Source organism: Schistocerca piceifrons, chromosome 3, assembly GCF_021461385.2.
Source record: "Schistocerca piceifrons isolate TAMUIC-IGC-003096 chromosome 3, iqSchPice1.1, whole genome shotgun sequence".
Classification (NCBI taxonomy): Eukaryota; Metazoa; Arthropoda; class Insecta; order Orthoptera; family Acrididae; genus Schistocerca; species Schistocerca piceifrons.
The window spans coordinates 526,232,428-526,256,889 of NC_060140.1; the positions used below are offsets into that span (position 1 = coordinate 526,232,428).

General features: G+C 42.3%; 1 protein-coding gene across 1 annotated transcript in view; it reads right to left on the reverse strand.

Moving 5' to 3' along the window:
- Positions 1-24,462, reverse strand: part of LOC124789735 (disks large-associated protein 5-like) — a 200,698-nt gene that overhangs the window by 5,712 nt on the left and 170,524 nt on the right. The window contains exon 10 of the mRNA XM_047257186.1: positions 9,004-9,162. Coding sequence (XP_047113142.1) covers positions 9,004-9,162 — 159 coding nt within the window. The remainder of the gene's footprint in view (positions 1-9,003; positions 9,163-24,462) is intronic.

Sequence of the window (24,462 nt, forward strand, 5' to 3'; positions counted from 1 at the left end):
AACAAAGTATACAGAGAACGCAAGGCTGCTCCACACTTGACGTCAAGGCTGATGAACTCCTAAGAAAGCGAGACGGAAGAAAGACTATTGTCCTATTTACATTGAGATCATTGCAAATTGAGCATAAAATTGGATTGGGAAAAGGTGGCAAAAGGAGTAAACCATAACTCATCCGAAAAGAGCTAGCCTCGGGGCAACCATCAAAAACTTCAATCTAGACCCTTGGTGGGGACTAGAATGTTGCTCAAGAACCCAGTACTTTAACCAGAGTGCCGTCCCCCCCCCCCCCCCCCCCCCCCCCCCTCTCTCTCTCTCTCTCCAAAAAGGCAGAGTAATACATTCGGGATGCAGATAGAAAATCTAGAGAAGGGAACAAACCCTGGAGGGGGAGATGCCCATGACGTGGTGACCAAAACTGTATCAAAACAATGCAAGTATAATTAAAATTTATAATCAGGTGTTAGTCTAGTTATTTGCTAAGCTTAGCCCAGATGATAATTTCAGCCACCTCTAAATGCCATGCCAGTGTCCTTGAACTCAGAAGGTATAGACTTCGGTGACACACAGTATTATAATTCCTTTAGAAAAGTGAATGTATTATTAATAAGAAGATACTTACTTTTAAGAATGCCTTTCTATAGGCAGTCTGGCAACAATGACCATTTTCTCCATTATTCATTTTAATTATATTTTCAGTTGTGCTATTTTGAATACTTTGATTCAAGTGTCGTATTAGCAGGCTATTGTTTCAATCTCTAACGATTTCTCGAAACCTCAGATAATGTAACACAGCATCAAACAGATTATTTAGCTTTTAGTGAAGAAATAAGCTTGTAATCTTATAGCATCTTTGGTTGACAAGTTTTGTGCATTCAGAGCTCCCATAAAGATAGATGGTTAACTGTGTAATAACATTAATTAAGGCAATATTATATCATAAATAAGTAAATTAATACTTATTGTAAACTATCAATTGAAGGGTTCACTTCTATTTACATATTTTTTGAAGAAAGAAAACATCTCATAGTCATAAATTTTGGCCTAGATTTTGTTTACATTATTGTGACTAAGTTATGTGATTATTTCAACAAAGTACAGTTTGTGTTGCTAGTGTATTATTACACGCTATCCATTTCATTCTCTAACAAGCAGCCAAAGTGAAAAGTTTGGTAATAAGTGAAAAATCCATATATTGTAGACTCAATTTTTTGTTTACTTTTGTTTCCTCACATAAACAATACTCATTCTATTGTTTCTACTTCTCCAGAATGTTCTGAATTAGTGCCCAAACTTTAGGCCTAAAGATTCTAAGAAATTTAATGTATTTATTGAGTAGTGTAGGAAGTTTTCTTGTTTAATTTAGATTATAGCTAAAATTTGTTTGCCACAAGTGAGAAGTGTATGACTTGCCGTTGGATTGTTAGTTACGGGTGTTGTGCAAGGTTCGTTGCAGTTTCTTATATGTGGGGGACTGTAGTGGCATGGGAATTGGGGAAATAAACAACCAGTTGTGTAAGGTTTGCTGTAGAGATAGGAAGATAGTGGAACATGAGAAGGTTGCTACCCTGCAGGTGGAACTAGATAAGGCAAATCAAGATCTGTAAATGTTAAGGGGAGAGAAGGGAAAGGAGATGTGGGAGCGACAATAGTTTATAGAAGAAATAGGAATAGGATTTTCTCAGACATTTTTGTTATCAATGTGGGAAACAGGTTTGATCTGTTGCCACAGTTGGAAACTGATGAGCCACAAGTATATGTAGCAGTAGACAGGACACAACAAACTTCCAAAAAGTGTTTGAGAAGTAAGAGGCCAGAAATAGTTGTGAAGAAGAAGAAAATTTTCTTGTTAGGCAGTTCACATGGTAGAGACGTTGGCCAACTGTTGACGAATGATCCAGTCACAAATTTTTTGAAATCCAGTGGAAGTCCAGGTTAGGTGATGGAGGATGTAGGTTCACTTCACAAAGACATCACAAAAGGGAGACACCAGGGTAAAGTGGGTGGGGCTGGCAACAGCATACACAGGGTCCTAATTATTCAATTGGGGGTGACCGGTAAAGATAGCTTCAGTATCAAGATATACTGGTGTGGGGCTTGTATCTGTTGTAAGGTGCCATGGCCGACCTCATTTAAACTCTTCTGTTAGGAGAGTTAATTTACCATATTTACTCGAATCTAAGCCGCACTTTTTTTACGGTTTTTGTAATCCAAAAAACCGCCTGCAGCTTAGAATAGAGTGCAAAGCAAGCGGAAGTTCTGGTGGTGGGTGCCGCCACAACTAACTTTTGCCGTCTAATATATGTAGCGCTACACATGCATGCTTTGTAGGCACAAAGATAAATACTGGCACCAAAACCTCTGCGTCAGTAAATAAATTTAAAAAAAGGTGGAAGACGAGCTATTTTCTCCGCCCCGAATTTCGACCACTGCATTTTCATACATTATCCAACGAAGTAAATACAAATTCCGTATTGTTCATCTTCGAATATAGCAGCCTTTCAATGTACTACGAAAATCCGACTGGCAAGACTGTTTGGGATGTTTGTCAATATGGCCAACTCTATGTTCTGAATTTTTTCGTACCTGTGAGAAGAGATGGTTGCTAATAGGAACTTTTATGAAGTATTCTCTTCACTCTAAGAATAATACGAATATAAACATTTTGCCATGTATTGTTTCATGTTTGCTGCTATCTCATTTAAATCCTGTCTGTGTAATAAACTACGAAACTATAGTGAGACAACAGCAAACGTGGAAGAATATACATGTTTATATTCGTATTATTCTTATGCCTAAAAGTGATACAGTCAGAAATGAAGCACGGCAACTGACTATACTTTAAAATCTAAGATGACTCTAATTTCTGTGCAGAATTTGATGTACTAAAGAAGCGGCCGCAAAGATTTTCAAATGAAGAAAATTTTTTTGCCTAACTCTCGTTCAGAACATGTTCTATCATACGCAGTCAATTATTTGGTTCTTGTTGATCATTATCAAAGAAAGCAGCAGTGTAAGTAACAACAAATAGTAGTCTCTTTCCATTGTTTCGTTAATGAGACGATTCCTCTCCTCTTTTTAAGTGGCGGTAGCACGCACAAAAGCAAGCCATGCCGCGAGCAGCGACAGGCCGTAAACACGCACTATCAGAATGCGACAATCAATGTATGACACAGTACAGTAATGCATTTTCAGCTTAGAGTAATTTAAACACCTATAACAAAGAGAATGGCACTTATCAGATCAAAGAAAAATAAGCAATCAATTCAAACCAGACGAAGCACGTGGATAAGGAAGGGTACCTGTATAAATACGGGCGGAGTGCCTGACGCATAGCAATGACTACCTGGTAAAGCCTAACTGCTAAGCTTACGACTCAAACCAAACAACTGCAGCTGTATCGTCATTCATTCGACCTAAATTGTGTCTCATATTACAATGGACCAACTTTGATTCGATTTGGAGATGCGGCCTAAAACTTTTCTTTCCCCTTGAATTTCGAGTCTCAAATTTCAGGTGCGGCTTAGATTCGGAAAATTATTTTTCCCTTTATTTCGAGTCTCATTTTTCAGGTGCGGCTTAGATTCGAGTAAATACGGTAGGAGTGGAACGGCTGTTTGGATCAGGTATGAGGATTTATACCGGTGTGGTTCCTCTTGGCTTTCAGTAGGTGGGACTATACTAGGCATGCCCTTCACCTCAACAGGAAAGGGGAGGGAAAACTGCCTAGGCTAATACCAAATAACGTAAGTATTGGGGGGGGGGGGGGGGGGGCATGGGAAGGGCACTCTCACAAGTGGTAAAGTACCAGGGTTACAAACAACAGAACGGAATTTTTTTTAGGGTAGCGAGGGCAGAAACAAGAAATGTCCTGAGGCAGGCTGAAAATGACATTCATACTGATAAAACAGGCAACCAGAAAGCAACTTTTAACATACACCATTCATGCAAACAAGCCCTGAGTTGAAAATGGAAGTATTCAAAAATAGACAAATAAATTCAGTTCATCCAGTTGTAATTCAGCTAGCACACAATATCAGTTATCCTTACTGCACCACAATACCCGAGGACTAAGTAGTAAGTTTAAAGAGTTGCTTATTTTTGTTGAAGAGTTAGAGTTGCACAACCAGTTGATACAATCTGCTTCTCAGAACATCATGTGACTGCTGGTAAAGACACGTTAAATGTTACAGGATTCAAGTTAGCTTTTTATTTTTACAGAGAAAATATGGAGAATCCGAGTTGCCACATTTGTCAGAATCTGTTTTAACTTCAAGCATAATGATATTAATAAATTTTGCTCAGAGCAGCACTTAGAAGTTTGTGCAACAAAAGTATTATGAAATAAGCAGCCTTTTGCAGTAGTAAGTATATACAGAGCAGCTTCAGGGAACTTCAACCTCTTCATAAAACATCTGGAAGTTCTGTTGTCCCATCTCACAGTAAAAAACCGGAAACAGCGTTTGCTCAAATTTTTTATGTGGATTTATTGAAAAGCTCTGTAAGTGAACAATTATTGCAATCAGTAACACTGCAATTCAATTCAATGCCTTCTGTGAACTTTGCAACTAAGGTGTGCAAGTGCTCTGAGCCAACTATTGACAATATCTTTGTAGACAAAACTAGGGAAAAAAGTCATATCACAAAACCAATAGTAAATGGGCTATCTGATCATGACTTGCAGCATCTTGTGTTAAATGTTGAAACTTGTAGGATTAAAAATCTATTAAAGCTGAGTGCAGGAGGGTAATAAATCAGTCAAAAACAGTTTTCGGAGATTGCTCAAAGACATGAACTGGATAGATGTTTACAATACCTCCGACTCAAATGGAAAATACAAAGCATTCATTAATAAATTTACTTCCTCTTTTCAAAATTGTTTTCCCCTAAAGATAACTAAAACAAACAGAAGCCTAAAAATAAACCATGGCTCACACAAGGAATAAAAAAAGATGTGGGACAAAAAGGAGCCTGCACCTACTATCTAGGAATAGCTCTGATGCATGCTAGCACTATAATGCACCACAAAGAACACTGCAAACTATCTAAGCAAATAATCTATTTAATCTAAACAGCTTCACTATGAGGAAAAGATAATTACATCAGACAATAAAATAAAAACTATATGGGATATGAAGAAAACGAAGAAAGGTGGAGCCAAAAACAGAAGAGGAACAGATAGCTCTAAAAATAAATGAGATATTCATAACAAGGGCATGTAGTGTTGCAAACCTCATTAACAAGTGCTTCCATTAAATGAAACAACAAGTTTACTGTTACCAGTCACCGTTTTATTTTTACCACGACGCGTTTCGAAGGTTTAAACCTCCATCATCGGGTGGAATTACATTAGATAGTATTACATGTGTGTGTGTGTGTGTGTGTGTTCTGTTACGATTTTGGAGGAACTTGTGGCACTGCCTAGTGGAGAAACAAGACATTATTTCAGAATATGGTTTTGAATTACTTTTGACAAAAAATTAAACTGATATCTAATGGTAAACTATAATAAGTAAACTAGAGTACCTCCAGAGATCACAGGTTCCTTTTGCTGTCTTAACACTTCACATGTATACTGCCACATTTGTAAACAAATATGGCGTCTGGAATCAGCTGGGTGCAAGGTTCGTATAGCAGAAGAGAAGACATAATCGCAAAGTGCAAAGAATATACATCGTAACAACATTATTACAGAATAATTGTTCAAAGCATTTGGAGGTGTTTGTTTTGCGGTGTCGAATATATGTGTGTGTACTTCAGGTGGTATATAAATCCAATTTTGAAAAGTTAAAACAGCTAAACATTCGCACTCGTTTACACAACCAGGTGAAATGTTAAAATGGCTTAAACTTCATACTTGATAATAACAATTAGGTGAAATGTTACAGACTTGAATTACAATGATCATATTGGCTACAGCAGTAAAATCATACATAGATGACACTCTTTGGAGAAAGAGAGAGAGAGAGGAATGAGTGAGTATATGAGAGCAAACATTTACATGGCAAGGAGTCTTAAGATTACATGTTTAGGCAGATCATATATGCAACATGTAATCTTAAGACGCCTTGCCATGTAAATGTTTGCTCTCATATACTCACTCATTCCTCTCTCTGTCTCTCTCTCTCTCTCTCTCTCTCTCTCTCTCTCTCTCTCTATCTTTCTCCAAGGAGTGTCATCTATGTATGATTTTACTGCTGTAGCCAATATGATCATTGTAATTCAAGTCTAACATTTCACCTAATTGTTATTATCAAGTATGAAGTTTAAGCCATTTTAACATTTCACCTGGTTGTGTAAACGAGTGCGAATGTTTAGCTGTTTTAACTTTTCAAAATTGGATTTATATACCACCTGAAGTACACACACATATATTCGACACCGCAAAACAAACACCTCCAAATGCTTTGAACAATTATTCTGTAATAATGTTGTTACGATGTATATTCTTTGCACTTTGCGATTATGTCTTCTCTTCTGCTATACGAACCTTGCACCCAGCTGATTCCAGACGCCATATTTGTTTACAAATGCGGCAGTATACATGTGAAGTGTTACGAAAGCAAAAGGAACCTGTGACCACTGGAGGTACTCTAGTTTACTTATTATAGTTTGCCATTAGATATCAGTTTAATTTTTTGTCAAAAGTAATCCAAAACCATATTCTGAAATAGTGTCTTGTTTCTCCACTAGGCAGTGCCACAAGTTCCTCCAAAATCGTAACAGAACACACACACAAATGTAATACTAACTAATGTAAATCCACCCGATGATGGAGGTTTAAACCTTCGAAACGCGTCGTGGTAAAAATAAAACGGTGACTGGTAACAGTAAACTTGTTGTTTCATTTAATGTCAGTAACAGTCACGGTAAAGCCTAACCTAAAAATGTTCGCATTTAAACAAGTACTTCGTTTCTATTACTGGCAGCTTGGGATTATCAGGTTCAGTAAACAGTGCAATGGAATATAGGACACCAGCCTTTACAAATAACTTCAGTAACATGGAAATGACACTCACATCGCCTAAACAAGTAGTAGCATCATAAAATCCATAAACTCAAAGTATTGTAGTGGTTATGACAACATATCAATGAAGCTAATCAAAGAGTGCTCATGTGAGTTGAATTCTATCTTATGTTATTTGTGTAATCAATATCTTATGAGTGGAACATTTCCAGAGTGGCTAAATTACACTGAAGTTAAGCCGCTTTACAGGAGGAGGATACAGAGATATTGGTAAACTATTGAACAGTTTCACTTTTGCTGGATTTTTCAAAAATATTTGGAAAGGTCATGTTCAAGCTGCTTCTTAAGCATGTAGCTGCAAATAATATACTGCCCAAGTCAAAGTTTGGGTTCCTTGAGGGTTCTGATACACAGAAGGCTATTTACATGTATAGTGAGAATGCATTTAATTCATTATATAACAAATTAAGAGCTACTGGCATTTTCTGTGACTTGTCAGTAGCCTCTGACTATGTGACATACAGCATTCTCGTAACTATATTAGAATATTATTGTGTCACTGGCAGTGCTACAAAATGGTTCGTCTTACCTAACTAACAGGAAACAAAGGGTACCTGTGCAGTAAGCTGTCATCATCTGATTGGGAATTAATTACATGTGGTGTTCCTCAACGTTCCATCTTGAGTCCATTGCATTTTCTGGTGTACATTAGTGACGTCTCAATTGTTACAGTGCCAGACACTAAGTTTGTTTTGCTTGTAGATGATAGAAACATTGCAATAAATAGCAAGTCAAATACAGATTTAGAAATGGCTGCTAATAAAATTTTCAATGACAATAAACATTTCAAAGCTGATTCACTGTCATTAAATTTTGCAACAACGCACTACATGCACTTCAGAACCTGTAAGAGATTTCCTTCCAGCAAGTGAATAACATGAAGATATGGAAAACGTTGACAGTGTTAAATTTCTGGGAGTACAACTGCACAATAAATTTAGTTTGGAAGGGCATACTGTAGGAATGCTGAAGTGCCTACACAAGTCTGTATTTGCAGTGAGAAAGATGTCAGACGTACGAGACATAAATGTAAAAACTTTGCATACTTTCATTCTATTATGTCATACAGGATCACATTCTGGGGTAACTACTCAAACCGAGCAAAAGTTTTTTAGCGTGCATAAGCATGTAATAAGACTCGTTTGTAGTGTAAATTCAAGAACAGCATGTATAAATCTGTTCAAGGAACACTGTATTCTGAACACTGCTTTAAACAGAGTTCGAAAGACTTTTTGATAGGAACTTCTATTCTACACATGAGTATCTTAACAGGGATTGTTTGACCAGCTTACATAAACATGTCTGTCAGATTTCGGCTGTGACAGCATTTGGTCACTATAATCAAGATTAGGCATTTTGTACACAATAAATTTATTAAAAGTTGCATTACTACATTTCATTCTGACCACGTACTAATTCTGTAAACATTAGCAGTTCCAGAATGAGATTTTCACTCTGCAGCGGAGTGTGCACTGATATGAAACTTCCTGGCAGATTAAAACTGTGTGCCGGACCGAGACTCGAACTCAGGACCTTTGCCTTTCGCGGGACAGTGCTCTACCAACTGAGTTACCCAAGCATGACTCACGCCCCGTCCTCACAGCTTTACTTCTGCCAGTACGTCTCCTACCTTTCAAACTTAACAGAAGCTCTCCTGCAAACCCGCAGGCACACAGTTTTAATCTGCCAGGAAATTTCATTAGCAGTTCCAATTTACTGTAATTTATTCACATATTTTGACAATCTCCTGACAAATGACCACGGTAGTGAATATTATATTAAAATGTTTTACATTTTTGCATTATATTTTCTAACCTGTTCCACAGCCATGAGAATCGTCTCATTTTTGGGTCTGTGGAATGAAAACTGAATCTAATCTAAAATACTTCAGTCTATCAGACAGCTAACCCATGCAATTCAATGCCTGTTAAACAAAGATTTTAAAAAGCTCAGGACTTGCTTGCTTAGCAGTACAATACCTTTATTTAATATCTTCTTTGGTTTTCCAGTAGCAGAACTGCTGTGCAGAAATGTTGGCGTTTTCCTCAGAAGATCAAACTGTTCGTCTTCCTCAGGGACATCACCTGATTTCTTTGGTGATTTGCTGTATGTCTTACTAGGTGGTGTAATATGCGGCTCTAAAAGTTAAACAAAAATGGTGTACTTGGTGTTAGTTCATGTACTTGTCACATACATAATGTACAAAATGGTTAATATTTTTCAATGATGGATGGCAATGGACCAAACTTACATGTCACATGCTGTACTATGAAAGTAGGTTTAACTGAGATTCCCCTCATTATTCAGAGGTAAAGACAGGGAACTTAGGACTCATTACATACAGTCTCAAATTTCTCAGTCAAAGAATACACTTTCAAAGAGAGTAAGACAAACAGTCTCATGTGTTCTATGTCTTACAACTTAGCTAATCTACGAAATATGGGATAAGGAAACTTCAAATTTATTAGAAATGAAACATCATTCCAAGAGTGTCCATAAGACGACAAAATCTGGAAACCTTTCCAATCTTAGTGGATTTTAAGAAAGTAAAAAAACTGTCTACCAAATATAATGAGAGGTATGTGTGACTCAGAATCTCTAATACCTCCCTTGAAGCTATTTTATATATACCACAATAAAAATGAAGCAAAAATGTTTGCTACAGTGTAGTTGGCAACTGTCACATGGCTGAAAGCAAATGCTTCAAAATTACTGAAACGTCCCTCTGTTGTGCATAAGGCTCCTGAAGCAGTAAATAAAATTCAGCGAACAGTAATCTAGTAGTCGACAAGTAATTTATTTCTCACGAAAAACTCATTTGCACGATGACACAATCTTCTGGCCAATAATGCCATATAATCATTTCATTTCATTTCAACCAGTTACAACTAAGACAAAGCAATTCGCAAATTGGATGACATTTTTCATGAAAATAAATGAATAGGGGGAAAAGCCATTAACAATATATAAGGTGGTTAGTGTTTTGAGTGAAAAAGACATACTTTAGATTACTGTTTATATGCAATGCTGGCCATTGCAATTGCAGCACAGAACTAATGCCAAATTTCCAGAAACTGTATTACATGCTTAGATATGCAAATTATTAGCGTTTCATCCCAAAGACATGAAGCAGGTGGTAATTGTAAAGCCACCTACATTCTGCGTATAAAGAAAGATTACATAGTGGGTTTGTCATCCAAAAATTGGGTTTGAATGAAGAGTTTACAAGTGAAAAAAACTTGTCAGAACACACAGGATGTGTACTGCAATGAAAGTGTTTTTTCCCGACTGGTGGTGGATCTTAATTGACTGAGTAAAAGAATTAAAAGTTGGCAATAACTGTAGATGTAGGAAAAAAAAGGTTGTTTACTGTGACTATAAGATTAGCACCTAAGTTGTCGTTCATGAAATCTCACATGCATGCGGCCCCTCCCCCCTCACTGTTCATCTCCTTCCCTTCCTCCTCCCCTCTCTCACAGACCATGAGACAAGTTTATTGTTACAATCAATGAAAACTTGATTGGGAACTGAAGTTTCTTAAAACATATGGGGAAATTAGTAGAGATAATTGGTTAGTGATCTCTCCTGCAGCTGAATCTGTGAGGATAGTAGTTTCAACGACAGTATTCTGCATAGTTAAATCTGCCAATATTTAGGATTATGAAGTTTTGCTTGATACAAATTCTGCAGTAGTATTCAATAACATGACAGTAAGCCATACACAGAACTTTTGTATCATCTGTCAGAACTGACGTTCATGAAGAAAACGGAACAGCAAACAGTTGTGAACACACTTTTTGTTTAAAATTATATATAAGGAGGAAGTAGCAGCCCCGGCAGTCGGTGAACTCCTAACGACGATGGTGGAGATGGTCATCAAAAGCTCAAGGATTTTATTCGAATTGAAGCGTCTTGAAAACCGAGAACGTTTTATTCACGTATGCCGTCGCGGAAGACTCCAATGATACATCCATCTGACTGATTATTTAGAGAGCCTCATGTAAAACTCAGAAGTTAGTCAAGAACTTCACGAGATTTTTATATATTGGAGATGCTGACTCACAGATAGGCTCAATAAAAAGACTGTCACAAATAATGCTTTCAGCCATTAAGGTCTTTGTCTGCAATAGACTACACACACACACACACACACACACACACACACACACACACACACACACACACACACACACGCCCACACACGCCCACGCCCACGCCCACGCCCATGCGCGCGCGCACATACGCAACTCACACACGTGACTACAGTCTCAGGCTCAGGCAACTGCAACCACACTGTGAGTAGCAGCAGCACTGGTGCATGATGGGAGTGGTTACTGGGTGGTGGTAAGGAGGAGGCTGGGGCAGGGAGGGGGAGAGGTAGTATAGTGGGGAGGGCAGACAGTGAAGTATTGCTGGTTAGACGGTGGGCAGGGGAGAGCTATGGGGGTAGTAGAAAAGGAAAGAATTAAAATGACTGGACGTGATGGCGGAATGATGGCTGTGTAATGCGAATGACAACAGGGAAGAGGCTGGATAGGTGAGGACACTGACTAACAAAATTTGAGGCCAGGAGGGTTACGGGGACATAGGACATATTGTGGGGAAAGTTCCCGCCTGCACAATTCAGGAAAGCTGGTGTTGGTGGGAAGGATCCATATGGTACAGGCTGTGAAGCAGTCATTGAAATGAAGGACGCCATATTTGGCAGTGTGTTCGGCAACAGGATGGTCCATTTGTTTCTTGTTCACAGTTTGTCGATGGCCATTCATACAGTCAGACAGCTTGTTGGTTGTCAATGCCCACATAGAATGCAGTACAGTGGTTGCAACTTAGCTTCTAGATGACATACTGGTTTTGCAGGTAGCCCTGCCTTTGACGGGATAGGTGATGTTAGTGACCGGACTGGAGTAGGTAGTGGTGGGAGGATGTATGGGACAGGTCCTTCATCTAGGTCTATTGCAGGGGTATGACTGAAGTAAGGGTTTGGGAGCAAAGGTTGTGTAAGGAAGGATGAGTATATTGTATAGGTTTGGATGAGTATATTGTATAGGTTTGGTGGACTATGGAATACCACCATGGGAGGGGTGGGAAAGATGGTGGGCAGGACATTTCTCATTTCCAGGCACGAGAGGTATCTGAAACCCTGGTGGAGAATGTAATTCAGTTGCTCCAGTCCTGGATAGTACTGAGTTACAAGGGGAATGCTTCTCTGTGGCTGGCATGTGGGGCTTTGGGAGGTGGTGGGAGATACTCTCAACCACTTACCTCATATCCATGTAATAGAAGTAGATGCAAGACCTGTGCCTTACATCCTCCTAGCACCACCTACTCCAGTCTGGTCACTAACATCATCTATCCTATCAAAGGCAGAGCTACCTGTGAAACAAGTCATGTGATTTACAAGCTAAGCTGCAACCACTGTGCTGTATTCTATGTGGGCATGACAACCAACATAGCTGTCTGTCCGCATGAATGGCCATCAACAAACTGTGGCAAATAAACAAGTGGACCATCCTGTTGCTGAACACACTGCCATACATGACTTCCTTTATTCAATGACTGCTTCACAGCCTGTGGCATATGGATCCTTCCCACCAACACCACCTTTTCTGAATTGTGCAGGCAGGAACTTTCAATGCAATACATCTTATGTCCCCGTAACCCTCCTGGCCTCAACTTTTTTGTTAGTCAATGTCCTCACCCATCTGGCCTCTTCCCTGTTGTCATTCGCATTATACAGCCGTTATTCCATCATCACGTCCAGTCTTTTTACTTCTCTCCTTTTCCACTATCCCCGCCCCCAACTCTCCCCTGCCAACCGTCCAACCAGCAGCACTTCACTGTCCCTCCCCCTCCCCGCCTCAGCTTCCTCCTTACCACTACCCAGTCGCCACTCTCATCATGCACTGGTGCTGCTGCTCGCAATGTGGTTTCAACTGCCTGAGACTGCAGTTGCATGTGTGAGTTGCGTCTGTGCATGTCCACGTGTGTGTGTGTGTGTGTGTGTGTGTGTGTGTGTGTGTGTGTGTGATCTATTTTTGATCAAAGCCTTACGGGCTGAAAGCTTTATTTGTGACAATCTTTTTGTTGTACCTATCTGCAACTCAGCACCTCTGCTATATGGAGAGTAGCAACTTTTCTTTTCATAATACTGTTACGTTCCTTCCTAATTTTCCAGTGTTTGATTTTTGCCCGACGGCTTTTCTTCGATCCTAACCCAGTGCTGTTTTCCTTTGTTACTATTTTCTTATGCATCACTATACTCAATAGCCATCCTTCTTTCTCTTCTTTCCTGTGTTTCTCTTGTCGCCTTACAAACCACACTGCATACTCTACTTGCAAGCCACACTGTATCAACTGCCTCGGCTACGCACAACAGATGGCTACAAGACCATATTGATTGTTTTCGTGCAGCATCGTTATGTCCCACATTACTCCTTCCGATATAATTAGTCCTATTCTTTCAAACTGATCACTCTCCCTACTTCAGTCTTCCATATTTTGACTTCTTACTTCCTGCGGGCGCCTTGCCACATGATCTTGTATCTCATCCTACAAACCCATCCTCCCCCCCCCCCCCCCCCCCCCCTCTTTCTCTGTTATATACGTTTGCACCCACTAATTCCACTTCATCCAGTCACATTATAGCATTATAGCAGTTGTACCTTTTAAGTCACAGGTGGTCTTGCCTATGCTGCTTCAGCATAGTGTTGGGTTCGTTCTCTTGCCAACTTCCCTCATTTGTTTTTACTAATGACAATGTGACTGCCCTTTTACGTTTCCCCTTTTTCCGTTTTATTTTTCTGACTATACTGAGATGTCCTGTTAGCAGAATGGAGTCTATTTGAAACAAGGGACTGATGACCTTGCTGTTTGGTCCCTTTAACCTCAAACAACCAACCAACCAACCAACCATCCTCTTAAAAGAAACCACGAAATAGCTGAAGCATCTTTGAAAGCTCTTCTACCTTGCGCAAAAGTCAGATTTTAATGTTGGTACCCTTGAACCTTTGGACACACATAGGCTATAATATTTTATTGTATGTAACATGCAAATATATATTTAAAATCTATACTACTCAACAAAGAGAAGTTGATGTGTGATGTTGTTAACAAAAATTTTGAAAAATTTTCGACTGATTTATTCAAATTTTTACACATTAGTCTAATAAATGTTTTCAGATATACAATAATATTATGAAAAGGAAAGTTCGTACTCACCATATGGTGGAGATGCTGGGTTGCAGATAGGCACAACGAAAAGAGTGTCACAGATAAAGCTTTCGGCCATTAAGGCCTTCGTCAACACCACACACACACACACACACACACACACACACACACACACACACACACACACACAAGGACGTGAAGGCATACCCAACATGATCAGCAGATTTAGAGCCATCAGTGTAAAAAACAACAGCATCCCGAAACTCCCATAAAATTTGGCGGAAAAAGGAACGGAACACCACCGGGGGGATGGAATCTTTCGGACCGCGGCGGAGATCCATCCGAATTCGAGGCCGAGGAACTAACCAAGGAGGGGTGGAGGGGAGGGAGCGAGGAAGACAGGACAAAGAAGGAAGCCGAAAATCACGGTTAAGAGACGCAAGGCGCAGCCCAACCGGTAGACCCGCCCGAGGGCGGGAGTCAGGCGGGCGACGTCCATGGTCTGGGAATAGGATAGAATAGGAAGGATGAGCGGGAGAAGAACGGATAGTAAGGGCATAAGACACCAGAAGCTGGGACCGCCGAACAGAAAGGGGGGGGACCCCAGCTTCAACCAGGAGACTATCAACAGGGCTAGTAGGGAAGGCACCGGTGGCCAAACGGATACCACGATGGTGGACTGGATCCAGCACGTGCAGCGTGGAAGGAGCAGCTGAACCATAAACTTGACAACCATAGTCCAAACGTGACAGAACTAGAGCACGATAAAGACGGAGGAGGAGGGAACGGTCCGCACCCCAAGAGGAGTGGGCAAGGAAGCGAAGGACATTGAGTTTACGGAAACATCCTACCTTCAGGAGTCTGATATGGGGCAGCCAAGTGAGCTTGTTGTCGAAAAGAAGACCTAGGAAACGAAACTGTGGAACCACAGGCAATCTTTGTGCAGCGAGATAGAGCTCTGGATCAGGGTGGACCGTAGTACGGCGACAGAAGTGGACCACCCGCGATTTTAAAGGAGAGAATTGAAACCCGTGTGAGAGGGTCCATGCAGAGGCACGCCGTATAGCCACCTGGAGCTGCCGTTCTGCAGATGGCATCGAGGAGGAACTAACCCAAATGCAGAACTCATCCACATACAGGGCAGGGGCGACCAAGGGACCGACAGAGGCCACAAGTCCATCGATAGCAATGAGGAAAAGAAGGACACTCAAGACAGAACCCTGTGGGATGCCCGTCTCCTGGGTCCGTGGAGAACTAAAAGCAGTACCAACTCGAACTCTGAATGACCGATGGATCAGGAACTGGCGGATAAAAATCGGGAGTGGGCCCCGAAGACCCCACTGATGAAGGGTTAGTAAGATGTGATGGCGCCAGGCCGTGTCATAGGCCTTGCGAAGGTCAAAAAACACCGCAACCAAAAGGCGGCGCTGGGAAAAAGCCTGCCGAACTGCGGATTCCAAGCGAAGCAAATGATCGATTGGAGATCGTCCCTCTCGAAAGCCACACTGGTAAGGGGACAATAGATCCCGAGATTCGAGGACCCAAGTGAGCCGACGGGCTACCAGCCGTTCAAGTAACTTACAACCAACATTGGTCAAACTAATTGGCCGATAGCTGTCAACAGATAGGGGGTTCTGACCAGGCTTAAGGACAGGAACCACAATGCTATCCCTCCACTGAGAAGGGAAGTCACCCTGGAGCCAGATACGGTTAAACACCCGAAGAAGATGGCGCCGTTGTGGAGCACTGAGATGTTGAAGCAGCTGGTTATGAATGGAATCTGGGCCAGGGGCCGTATCATGAGAAGAAGATAGAGCAGAAAGAAATTCCCATTCAGTGAAAGGTTCGTTGTAAGATTCTGACTCACAAGTGGTGAAACATAAGGTGACAGCTTCAGCCTGCTGTTTTTGATGAAGGAAAGCAGCTGGATAGGAGGCCGACGCTGATGCCACTGCAAAATGGGTCGCAAGATGTTCTGCGAGAACTAATGGGTCCGTACAAATGCCATCTGGGAGGTGAAGGCCTGGGAGGGTGGACTGCCGATGGCAACCTTGGAGAGAGCGAAGTGTAGCCCATACCCGTGACAGAGGGACAGTGGAACCAAGGGAAGAAACGAATCGTTCCCAACATATCCGCTTGCTCTGTTTGATTAAATAACGGGCTTTAGCGCGAAGGCGCTTAAAGGTAGAAAGGCTGGCTACAGATGGGTGCCTCTTAAAGTGTTGCAAAGCTCGACGGCGATCACGGATGGCAATGGCAATGGCCGTACTCCACCACGGGACTTGCCGACGACGAAATTGTCCAGATGAGCGCGGGACAGCAAGGTTAGCAGCGCGAACAATCGCGTCAGACACGTCACGTAGGACGTCATCAATACAACCCGACAAAGAGGGAGAAAACTCGACCTGTGCAGTATATAGAGGCCAATCGGCGCGGTGGAAAGACCAACGAGGTAACCTGTCCATCGGGGAGCGGGAAGGGAGCGTGATAATCAACGGGAAATGGTCACTATCACAAAGGTCGTCGTGTGGCGACCAGTGTAATGAAGGGAGGAGAGAGGGAGAAGAAAGAGAAAGATCAATGGCAGAAAAGGTACCATGACCAGCACTGAAATGAGTAGGGGAGCCATCATTAAGAAGGCACAGGTCGTGGTCTGCAATAAATTGGTCTATAAGAAGACCTCGTCTAGATGGAAAGGCACTGCCCCACAAAGGATGATGAGCATTAAAATCCCCAAGGAGGAGGAAGGGAGGAGGAAGTTGCTGAAGAAGGGTGGTTAAGGCAGCAGGTGTAAGAGTCCTGTCAGGAGGGAGATAAAGATTGCATACTGTGACTGCAGAGTCTAAGTGGACCCTAACAGCAACCGCTTCCAATGTAGTTTGGAGAGGAATCCACGTGCTAGCAACGTCTGTACGGACCAACGTACAAACGCCACCAGAAGCCCGCAAGGGTCCGACCCGATTTCGACAGAAAACACTGAACCCACGGAGGGTCGGTGAGTGAGCATCAGTAAAATGAGATTCCTGGAGAACCACACAAGCTGCTGAGTAGGACGAAAGAAGGGATTTCAATTCCGGAAGGTGACGATAGTAGCCATTACAATTCCATTGGAGAACCACAGAACGATGGTTTAAATGAGGGCTGAACATGCTAAATCCAGTCATACCGCCGGGTCCCCACCCGTCACCGACAAGGAGGGGGCGACATCCATAAACGACAGGTCAGAATCCGGTTGTAAAGTCGGGGAAGGGACCTCCGGTGACACCAGAGGCTCTTTGTCCCGGGACTTATGTTTCTTCTTCTTTTCAGGCTGAGATCGAGGAGGGCTGTGTGGCATAATGGAGCCAGCTGCAGCAAGATCAGGAACAGAAAGAGACCGGGCGACCTGGGGGCCGATAGACCGCGGCTCTCGCGGTCGCCGCGCTGCAGCAGACCTTTGACCTGGGAGGTGCCGGGAAGGGGCATCCCGGGAGAGGCGCCCTTGACCGGCAGACGCCGAAGGAGTGGGACACTTCTCCGGCTGGGGAGGGGGAGCAGCGCCCAGAGGAGAAGGTGTGGGAGCCGCAGGGGAGGGGGGAAGGAGAGGGGTCCGGGATGGGGGTAAGGAAGGGGGAGCAAGGGATGAAGATGTAACCAAGGCGTAACTAGATGTCATGGACACAGGGTGCAATCGTGCATATTTCTTACGGGCCTCTGTGTAGCTTAAACGATCAAGAGACTTATACTCCTGTATCTTTTTTTCTTTCTTATAGACTGGGCAATCTGCTGAACGTGGAGAATGACTACCATGACAATTTACACATACAGGAGGGGGAACACAGGGACTCCCCTCATGGAGTGGACGTCCACAGTCACCACAGAGAGGGTCCTGGGAACAGCGAGAAGACATGTGGCCAAAACGCAAGCACTTAAAACACCGCATAGGAGGTGGGATGTACGGCTTCACATCACAGCGATAGACCCTAATCTTAACTTTCTCAGGAAGAGTATCCCCTTCAAAGGCCAGGATAAAGGCATCAGTATCAATACGATTATCTTTAGGACCCTTCTGAACACGCCGAACAAAGTGAACACCCCGCCGTCCGAGATTGTCCCGAAGTTCCTCATCAGTTTGAAGGATGAGGTCTCTGTGAAAAATCACACCTTGTACCATATTTAGAGACTGGTGAGGGGTAATGGACACGGGAATTGTGCCAAGATGGGTACAGGCACGAAGGGCCGCAGATTGGGCAGCCGAAGCAGTTTTTAGCAGCAACGAACCCGACCGCATCTTGCTCAGGGAGTCCACTTCGCCGAACTTGTCTTCAATGTGTTCCACAAAGAATAAAGGCTTGACACTGGTGAAAGTATCTCCATCAGTCCTGGTGCAAACTAGATAATGGGGGAAAGGTTTTGCCCCTAGACGACGGGCCTGACCCTCCTCCCAGGGGGTAGCCATGGAAGGGAAGGCTGAAGAGGCAAGAGAAGCAGCACTTGAGGAATCAGTACCACGCAGAGAGACGGCCGCAGAAGAGCGGCCAGAGTTTTGGACCCGTATGCGTTTCATCTGCATAGCGTCCGCCCTGATACCACCCACTCCGATCAGGGGCTCTCCTCACGGGCGCCACCCAGCCACAGCAAGGGCCGTCTGGCACGGCGGCCATTGCCGGGAGTTCCGATGCTCCAGGATGACGAGCAACCACTCCAAGGCATGCATGAGGAGGTCACAGCTCAGGTATCAGAAGTGTGATCCCTGTGTGTTCAGGGGGCTCAACCAAAAGGGTACATAGCGACCCCACCACACGGGCTGGCTACCGTGCTGGCTATGCACCCTAGCATCAGACAACGACGTAAAAGAAAAGGTGGAATGTACTAGGAGGGCACACGTCGGAGACACTAGGTAAGGTGCTCTTCCCCAAATGGCTCACACTACGGAAGAGAAATTTTGGAATGGAGGTCAAACCCCAGAGGGGGACCAAGGAATGCCAAAAGGAGGAGATGATTACGCAACAAAGCCGGAGTGTAAAACCAACAGAACCAGGAGGATAGCGGGGGCCAACATAAGCAAGGACACCAATAGAGGGAGAGGAGAGGGCGAGGGGAAAGGGGTATGGAGGGGAAAGGAGGGGAAGGGAAAGGAAATGCAGCCCGGGAGAGAAAGAAGGCTGCAATGGCTCGGGGCCCCGTGCTCGCCACGCACGTATCCACAAAAGAGTTGTGGACCCCCTGGGGGGCTTTTAAGAGGAAAATACTGCTTGTTATTAATCACTGACAAGGAAATGCTTTGCACTGGTCACTACAGAAATTGGATGGGTTTTAAATGTCTGAACAATTAAGGAGGAGTGTACTAAAGCAAAATTTTGGACATCAACAGCTTGGAAATGTTTAAAGCTAACAAGTTTGTAAAGAATCATAGGATGTTATCATGATTTTATCAAGTGACTAATCAATCAGATTGAATATGACAATGAAACAATTAGCAAATCTTTAGTACGTACTGAACAGCCGATAGCCAAGAGCAGTTAAAGAAAAACTAGTATGTTGAACTTGTGAGACTGTTCAAGTATTCCGGAATTTTTAAAATTTGCTTGACTAATGTATATTACTCTGATGACGGTTATGTAATTGGAACCAAAATAAAAGTAACTGGGAGAAACAGCAAAAAGATAATACTGCTACTTATATTTATGAATTGAATTATGGTCAAATGACACACAATGTATCTCAAAATTTTAATAACAACTGGATGGTGGCACCAAATTACACTGATAACCCAAGTGTGTTATGCAAGTATGAAGGGACAATGAATTTGGCAGAGACTATGGCTTAGGTTCTCATTACTGTCAGTAACTAAGCACACACTAATCCTAGGGAGAGACAAGAAACTATTAACCAATCTATGTTTGCATGATGTCAGGAGAGAGTGTTGTTAAGAGGTACCACACTGGAAGAAAGGGAAATGGATAATTAAGTTCAGTTGTGACCTAATGTCAAAGACCAAATAAATGATAAACTGACTTTCCTTACTCATTCAGGGTGCGATGTGTGACTGTTAGATATATATAACTTGCTAGTCTAGAGTACAAGACTGGAGGGTGGCAGTGTCTTGGCCAGTCAAAGCAGTCTAACTACAAGGGACAGTTGAAGCTGGAGCAAAATTTTTTCTGAAAATGAAGAGTACAGCATAAGCTATGATGGAACACACAAGTGCTTCAAATTTAACAGCGAATATATAAATATTCGGTGATGGTTATGTAAACTGGGGAATTGTGGTAGAAAAATCAAAACTCAAACCACAGATTATTGAACTGTCAAGGTAAAAAATTAAAACTCTCACATTTCACGTAAAAGGTGACAAAAAAACAATCAGAGAGTAATGCAAAGTAAAGAATTGTCAAGGTAAAAAATCAAAACTCCCACATTTCACATAAAAAAAAAATCTGAGTGAGTGATGCAAAGTAAAGAGAAAGATTTTTGACCCATGCAGAGTTGGGTTGGGTTGGGTTGGTTTGGGGAAGGAGACCAGACAGCGAGGTCATCGGTCTCATCGGATTAGGAAAGGAAGTCGGCCGTGCCCTTTCGAAAGAACCATCCTGGCATTTGCCTAGAGTGATTTTGGGAAATCACGGAAAACCTAAATCAGGATGGCTGGACACGGGATTGAACCGCCATCCTCCCGAATCCGAGTCTAGTGTGCTAGCCACTTTTGTCGAATGTATTCTGTTTTCAATTATGCTCCTTCTCCATGAACCATGGACCTTGCCATTGGTGGGGAGGCTTGCGCGCCTCAGCGATACAGATGGCCGTACCGTAGGTGCAACCACAACGGAGGGGTATCTGTTGAGAGGCCAGACAAACGTGTGGTTCCTGAAGAGGGGCAGCAGCCTTTTCAGTAGTTGCAGGGCAACAGTCTGGATGATTGACTGACCTGGCCTTGCAACATTAACCAAAACGGCCTTGCTGTGCTGGTACTGCAGACGGCTGAAAGCAAGGGGAAACTACGGCCGTAATTTTTCCTGAGGGCATGCAGCTTTACTGTATGGATAAATGATGATGGCGTCCTCTTGGGTAAAATATTCCGGAGGTAAAATAGGCCCCAATTCGGATCTCCGGGCGGGGACTACTCAAGAGAACGTCGTTATCAGGAAAAAGAAAACTGGCGTTCTACGGATCGGAGCATGGAATGCCTGATCCCTTAACCGGGCAGGTAGATTTGAAAATTTAAAAAGGGAAATGGATAGGTTAAAGTTAGATATAGTGGGAATTAGTGAAGTTCGGTGGCAGGAGGAACAAGACTTTTGGTCAGGTGAATACAAGGTTATAAACACCAAATCAAATAGGAGTAATGCAGGAGTAGGTTTAATAATGAATAAAAAAAATAGGTTTGCGGGTAAGCTACTACAAACAGCATAGTGAACGCATTATTGTGGCCACGATACACACGAAGCCCACGCCTACCACAGTAGTACAAGTTTATATGCCAACTAGCTCTGCAGATGATGAAGAAATTGAAGAAATGTATGATGAGATAAAAGAAATTATTCAGGTAGTGAAGGGAGATGAAAATTTAACAGTTATGGGTGACTGGAATTTGAGAGTAGGAAAAGGGAGAGAAGGAAACATAGTAGGTGAATATGGATTGGGGCTAAGAAATGAAAGAGGAAGCCACCTGGTAGAGTTTTGCACAGAGCATAACTTAATCATGGCTAACACTTGGTTCAAGAATCATGAAAGAAGGTTGTATACATGGAAGAATCCTGGAGATACTAGAAGGTATCAGACAGATTATATAATGGTAAGACAGAGATTTAGGAACCAGGTTTTAAATTGTAAGACATTTCCAGGGGCAGATGTGTACTCTGACCACAATCTATTGGTTATGTACTGTAGATTAAAACTGAAGAAACTGCGAAAAGGTGGGAAGTTAAGGAGATGGGACCTGGATAAACTGAAAGAACCAGAGGTGGTACAGATTTTCAGGGAAAGCATAAGGGAACAATTGACAGGAATGGAGGAAAGAAGTACAGTAGAAGAAGGATGGGTAGCTCTGAGAGATAAGTAGTGAAGGCAGCAGAGGATCAAGTAGGTAAAAGGACGAGGGCTAGTAGAAATCCTTGGGTAACAGAAGAAATACTGAATTTAATTGATGAAAGGAGAAAATATAAAAATGCAGTAAATGAAGCAGGCAAAAAGGAATATAGACGTCTCAAAAATGAGATCGACAGGAAGTGAAAAATGGCGAAGCAGGGACGGCTAGAGGACAAATGTAAGGATGACGTAAGGCTTATCTCACTAGGGGTAAGATAGATACTGCCTACAGGAAAATTAAAGAGACCTTTGGAGAAAAGAGAACCACTTGTATGAATATCAAGAGCTCAGATGGAAACCCTGTCCAAACCAAAGAAGGGAAAGCAGAAAGGTGGAAGGAGTATATAGAGGGTCTATACAAGGGCGATGTACTTGAGGACAATATTATGGAAATAGAAGAGGATGTAGATGAAGATGAAATGGGAGATACGATACTGCGTGAAGAGTTTGACAGAGCACTGAAAGACCTGAGTCGAAACAAGGCCCCGGGAGTAGACAACATTCCATTAGAACTACTGACGGCCTTGGGAGAGCCATCCTGACAAAATTCTACTATCTGGTGAGCAAGATGTATGAGACAGGCAAAATACCCTCAGACTTCAAGAAGAATATAATAATTCCAGTCCCAAAGAAAGCAGGTGTTGACAGATGTGAAAATTACCGAACTACCAGTTTAATAAGTCACAGCTGCAAAATACCAACACGAGTTCTTTACAGACAAATGGAAAAACTGGTGGAAGCCGACCTTCGGGAAGATCAGTTTGGATTCCGTAGAAATGTTGGAACACGTGTGGCAATACTGACCTTACGACTTATCTTAGAAGAACGATTAAGGAAAGGCAAACCTACGTTTCCAGCATTTGTAGACTTGGAGAAAGCTTTTGACAATGCTGACTGGAATACTCTCTTTCAAATTCTAAAGGTGGCAGGGGTAAAATACAGGGACCTATTTACAATTTGTTCAGAAACCAGATGGCAGTTGTAAGAGTCGAGGGGCATGAAAGGGAGGCAGTGGTTGGGAAGGGAGTGAGACAGGGTTGTAGCCTGTCCCCGATGTTATTCAATCTGTATATTGAGCACGCAGTAAAGGAAACAAAAGAAAAATTCAGAGTAGGTATTAAAATCCATGGAGAAGAAATAAAAACTTTGAGGTTCGCCGATGACATTGTAATTCTGTCAGAGACAGCAAAGGACTTGGAAGAGCAGTTGAACGGAATGGACAGTGTCTTGAAAGGAGGATATAAGATGAACATCAACAAAAGCGAAACGAGGATAATGGAATGTGGTCGAATTAAGTCGAGTGATGCTAAGGGAATTAGATTAGGAAATGAGACACTTAAAGTAGTAAAGGAGTTTTGCTATTTGGGGAGCAAAATAACTGATGATGGTCGAAGTAGAGAAGATATAAAATGACTAGCAATGGCAAGGAAAGCGTTTCTGAAGAACAAAAATTTGTTAACATCGAGTATAGATATAAGTGTCAGGGAGAAGTTTCTGAAAGTATTCGTATGGAGTGTAGCCATGTATGGAAGTGAAACATGGACGATAAATAGTTTAGACAAGAAGAGAATAGAAGCTTTCGAAATGTGGTGCTACAGAAGAATGCTGAAGATTAGATGGGTAGATCACATAACTAATGATGAAGTATTGAATAGAATTGGGGAGAAGAGGAGTTTGTGGCACAACTTGACTAGAAGAAGGGATCGGTTGGTAGGACATGTTCTGAGGCATTAAGGGATCACAAATTTAGCATTGGAGGGCAGCGTGGAGGGTAAAAATCGTAGAGGGAGACCAAGAGATGAATACACTAAGCAGATTCAGAAGGATGTGGGTTGCAGTAAGTACTGGGAGATGAAGAAGCTTGCACAGGATAGGGTAGCATGGAGAGCTGCATCAAACCAGTCTCAGGACTGAAGACCACAACAACAACAACAACAACAGCAACAGCAACAGCAACAACAATTATGCCCACTAATTCCAGCGTTTTTTACATTTTTGTCCATTTCAGAGAACCATGTGGATTTGGATTTATAACTGTTTCGTAAGTTGAAGATCAGCTTGGTTAGTCTGTTACTATCCATTCACTATTTGTTTCCTTATACGTAGTCTTCTTTTCCTCATTACATCAGTTACCTTTTCCATTAGTAGAACTCCCAGTTTGATCTTAATCTGTGTTCAACATTAGTATTACTTCCAGG